Source organism: Saccostrea cucullata, unplaced genomic scaffold, assembly GCF_032062105.1.
Source record: "Saccostrea cucullata isolate Sc308-1 unplaced genomic scaffold, CSIRO_AGI_Scuc_v1 ctg5213, whole genome shotgun sequence".
NCBI classification, from domain to species: Eukaryota; Metazoa; Mollusca; class Bivalvia; order Ostreida; family Ostreidae; genus Saccostrea; species Saccostrea cuccullata.
In genome coordinates this window covers 35974-41070 of record NW_026930362.1, presented here as the reverse complement: position 1 = coordinate 41070, position 5097 = coordinate 35974, and the positions used below count along the sequence as shown (strand labels likewise).

At 34.7% G+C, this 5097-nt stretch overlaps 1 protein-coding gene across 1 annotated transcript; it reads left to right on the top strand.

Annotated features, from left to right (window-relative positions):
• The first annotated feature begins 3134 nt into the window (after positions 1 to 3134).
• On the top strand, positions 3135 to 4868 carry LOC134283842 (mitochondrial carrier protein Rim2-like). Its single transcript, XM_062766360.1, has 3 exons — positions 3135 to 3444; positions 3558 to 3820; positions 3929 to 4868. The coding sequence occupies exons 2-3, from the start codon at positions 3658 to 3660 to the stop codon at positions 4120 to 4122; spliced, it is 357 nt and encodes a 118-aa protein (XP_062622344.1). The 5' UTR covers positions 3135 to 3444; positions 3558 to 3657; the 3' UTR covers positions 4123 to 4868.
• Positions 4869 to 5097: the final 229 nt, after the last annotated feature.

Sequence of the window (5097 nt, the reverse complement as noted above, 5' to 3'; positions counted from 1 at the left end):
AAAAAAAAAGATGAAATATTATAGATTTAGTTAAGTGTGAATTATAGTCCTGTTAAAATGTATTAGAAATTTCAGTTCTTTGTTTCTGACCTACATTCAATGGTTTATATAGGGGAATTCAAAACACAAAACACAAGGATATTTTACTTAATACACAATTTTCAAACAAATCTTCAATTACATTATTCCTTTTGGACTACATTGATATTGTTTTTAATAAAATATCAAATATTCCTCACATTCGATATGTGCCTATTAATACAATACTGCCTGGTTTTTCGGTGGACTGCCTCTTAAAAATAACCAAACGTTGAAGCATTTCTTCGATATCTTATATAGAGCACAACCTCTGATCCAAAATATGAAGATCTGTTTCTGAATATCATATAATATGCTTTTAATTCTTGGATCAAGGGCTATGATCATATTTTAATTTTTTTCTGAAGGTAGGCAAATACCCTGTTTTCTGCAATATTCAAGAACATTGCACTTTGATAAAACTGGATATCTGGATACTCAAACAGAAATTTTATTATAGGAAATAAAAGCAATCAGCCTCTACTTTATTTTTGTCCCCCGCTTGAAAAGTGGGGGATACTAATTTGGGTTTGTCCGTCCGTCCGTCCGTCTAGCTGTCCGTCCGTCCGTCTTTCTGTCTGTCTGTAACGCTTTCGTTTCCACACGATATCTCGAGAACCCTTTGAGCTTTTGCAATGAAATTTAGCATAGCAACTCCCTATGGACTAAAGAAGACCCCTATTGATTTTGAGGTCAAAAGGTCAAGGTCAAGGTCATAAATAAGCAAATTCTGTCTGTTAAAACACTTTCGTTTCCACACGATATCTCTAGAACCCTTTGAGCTATTGCAATGAAAATTTACATAACAACTCCCTGTGACCTAGTGAAGACCCCTTTGATTTTGAGGTCAAAAGGTCAAAGTTCAGGGTCGTAAATTTATACATTCTGTCTGTGTGTAACACTATCATTTCCGGGCGATATTTATAGAAGATTTTGAGCTTATGCAATATAATTTTATACCAAAACTCCCTAGGACCTCTCTCACCCTCTCAAAGTGCCCCGCCCCGTTTGTTTTATTAGTATTTATAGTATTACATGTCGCTATTTTTAGCGCAGGGGCATGAGGAGAGTTATTGCGTATAAAACAGGTTCTCGGCGGACTTTATGTTCTTATTACATCTATTAGAACTGTTTAATAAAGGCTAAATAAATCAAACACCATGGATTGTGTAAAATTTTGAGAATATCGAACATGATTACATGTATGTGACTTCAGTTCTGCATATACTTCACCCTGTGTAAAGCGATTCCGTGGTCTAGTGGTTATGTCTCTCGCTTCAAATGCGAGAGGTCCAGGGATCGAATCTCGGTCGATCCTTTCTTTTTTTTTTTTTGAAATACTTTTTTTTACTAAATGATAGTATTCAGCATGTGAAATGAAAAATTTATGAGGTTATAAAATCATCATCACAGTGTGATAAATATTCCATATAAAAAAATCTTCTATACACATAATAAAGAATAAGCAATCAAATCTTTATATGCATATTGACATACATGTATTTTATTTGCTTCGGAATACATGTATACATTTAATAATTCTACAAATTCAGTCAGGGGGAGCCGACTTTTTCCCTAAGCGGGGGACACGAATTCTCTGAATTAGCTTGTTATATTTGAATTGGGAGGGAGAATGATAGTCAATTAATTGATACAAGCACAGGGCCATTTTATGCAAAAAGTGAACCTAGATCTTTTGCCTCATTTTAAATTTGCTCAGTCACAATTCTATTTAAGAATTTGTATTGTCTTCTCTGAATTTTGTCCCATCTTAAATTCAACCCTTGGTCTAGATTGAAAGGGGTGAAAATGAAATGGACAAAATTTTCCCTATATACAGTACTCTGAATCTGTATTTGGGACGCACAAAAATCCCCTTTCAGTAATAATTTTTACCTTCTTCCTCAATATCCATGTCATCACCTTCCTCTGACCTCAGTTTCTGTCGCCTTCTCTCAGATTCTGTGCCATCCTCAAATTTCCTTTTCCTGCTTTCTGCCTAGTTTAGAAGAAATAGAATGCTTTGCACTTTCAAATCAATAAATAGAGCAAACTGTTATTGAAGGTCACATTAATTTCCACACATCTTATTTACCCAGGAGAGGTACAGTTATTTGTTATTTAAAAGCATACCAATTATTTTGCAAACTGTGATATTTGTGAGCTGTGTTATCAAGCCTAGAAAAAAATTGTTTGTTTCCGCTTTCAGGCTGAAAAAATATAGGGTAGGTCGGTAGGCAAAATTTTTTTTTTTTGAAAATTATTTTTACTTCTTTAATCATAGAAGTAACATTAATGACAAAAGAAATGGTGTTTTCAAGCATTTCTGTGACTTAAACTTATAATAGAAAGGTGGCTCAAAATTCTTTCTGTCTTAAAGAGCTTGCAAAGTTGGAGACTAAATTCCCTGGGTGAAATCTTGCACTTCATGGGATAAAAGCATTAAAAAAAATTTTAGGGTCGGCACTATAAATTAGGGTCGGTCGGGAAAGCGGAAACAAACATATTTTTTTTCTAGGCCCCATTTAATAGTATTAGTAGAACTTGTCAATCAATTATTCTAATTATCACCCTTTTTAATAGCCACCGCTACATGTTTCCTCAATCAAAACACGTGGGCCATGGTTTTTGATTACCCGTGCGAAACTAATCATGTTACCACGTGTAATTGTTACCTGCATTATCGCTCATATTAATTTTTATCGACAATTTGGTTTTTAAAATCATTCAAATGAATATCGAACTTTCTGAAGATGTGGAAGGATATGTCGATCGTCGGACTACATTACTGTCAAGTGGTTTTTCGCCGCGTTGTATTAAAGATCTTAGGGTGTACATGAACTCAACGTAATAGCATAATATAGGAAAGTCATTTGCGTCTACAGTCAAGGACGTTTTAAAACTGTACTTGTTTTAATTAATTGTCAATTGCATGTATTATTTATTTTATATCTAACAATTTTATATTAACCTACCCTGTTGTTCGTGAAAGAAAGACATAACGCTGGTTGATTTCGTTAACATGTAGCTATGGTATGGATTAAATGTATGAAGACAAGGGAGGTAACTTTTATTATATACCGATTCCGCGAATTCAAGAAACCGCGATCGTGTCAGATGAGAGAAAAACGTGAAAATTACAACCCGTGAAATTAATCCCCTGTACAGTATATCATTTTATCTAAGTGCTTGCAACAAGTATATACTCAATTTCTGGATAACTCTATACTCTATTTAATGGATAACTTGATGGAGCTAATCCTGTTAACAAGAGATCTAACCATTTCGATATTTTTCAGGTTTCACCTCCTGCACTCTCACCAACCCAATCTGGTTTATAAAGACTAGGCTACAGCTAGATCAAAAGTAAGAGGATTAAGAAAATGCATTTCTTTTAATATTATATAATATATACCGGTAATAATCATAATATTATGATTAAAATTTATTTTGTTAACATGGTATGTTTGTTTCATTAGGAGAAACAATAGGCTAACGGTAAGTGAGTGTATCAGACAAATCAACCAGCAACATGGGATCCGTGGCTTTTACAAGGGGATCACCGCCTCCTACTACGGCATGGCTGAGACTGTTATCCACTTTGTGATCTACGAGGCCATCAAAGCACGGCTAGAGGAACAGTTTCCAGGGGTGGAACACTCTAATGGAAATAATTTCCTGCGGTGCATGGTGGCTGGTGCAACCTCTAAAACCATTGCAACTTGTGTTGCCTACCCACATGGTAAGTGTTAATCCACAGTAATGTTTTCTTTATCACAGATTATCATTATTGGTCAATATCTGTTTATTGGAATATCCAATTAATTTTATTTTATTTGAATAATTCCAGAGGTCGCAAGAACAAGGTTGAGAGAGGAGGGAACGAAGTATCGCTCGTTTTTCCAGACGCTATTAGTGGTATACCAGGAGGAGGGGCGGGCGGGATTATATAGGGGTATCGGAACTCAACTCATTCGTCAGATCCCAAATACAGCTATTATGATGGCCACCTATGAACTAGTTGTGTATCTCTTCACAAATTAAGTATTAAGGATGGTCAGCGTTCTGTGATAACTATCGAATCGTCAGGATTTCAGCCGCCGCTCTCACCAAGGGAGACGTCATTGGCCTGTCATCTCCTGTCTCTTATGTGATGTGTTCAACATTATCTTTGTGCCAATCTGTGAATCTGAGATAGTGCTAGTCATGTATGAATGGCTCGGTGAAAATCTTGATGCACGAAAATATTTGCATGGTTCTACTGAAGAAAAGAATAACTTTGATTTATATTGTTTTTTTCTGCAGTGACAGTACAATTAGATTTTTTTACAAGGAATGTGCCATGTTATGAAATGTCTATAATTCAGGAACATTTTGAAATGAACCAGTTTTAATGTATCCTATGTTGTGTGCATTAGCTGTTAATTTAAAGAAATATGAAAGAAAAAATCTAATTGCTCAGAAGGTATACAAGTTTTGAAAATACTTTCTAAATGCAGTACACATATAAGTTTATCAAGTGAGTATGTCATCTAGAATATGTATTTTGCTTTCTGTAAGGCAGAAGAGAGACACTCTCTGTACAAAAAAAGTTTTATAATTGTTGAATGATTGTGACACTACAAGTACAACATATGTCAAGAATTGCTTGCTCAGGAATATTTATACCTGTATCAATTTATGAAGTGTGGAATTAAGATAACTTGGTGACAATGCCCAGTAAACTTTCTTTTGTTATTTTACATCAAGTTTAAAAATGTTTGTTCCTATTAAATTATGAAGAAAAAAATTGTGAGTTTGTTTATGTTTTGATCAAATGGGTTACCTTGACCGGGAAGGAAAATATGGAGTCCTGAAAAACGTGACTGGAGGGAAATTCTGTGTTTGTAAACATGGATTTGTATTGAAAATCAGTACTACAAATAATGCAACAAGTATTTGTGTATATTCAACAATGTCTTGGCAAGAGTGCAAACTCAACCCCTAAAGGTAGTGCTGGCAAAAGAGTTGCTTTAAAAT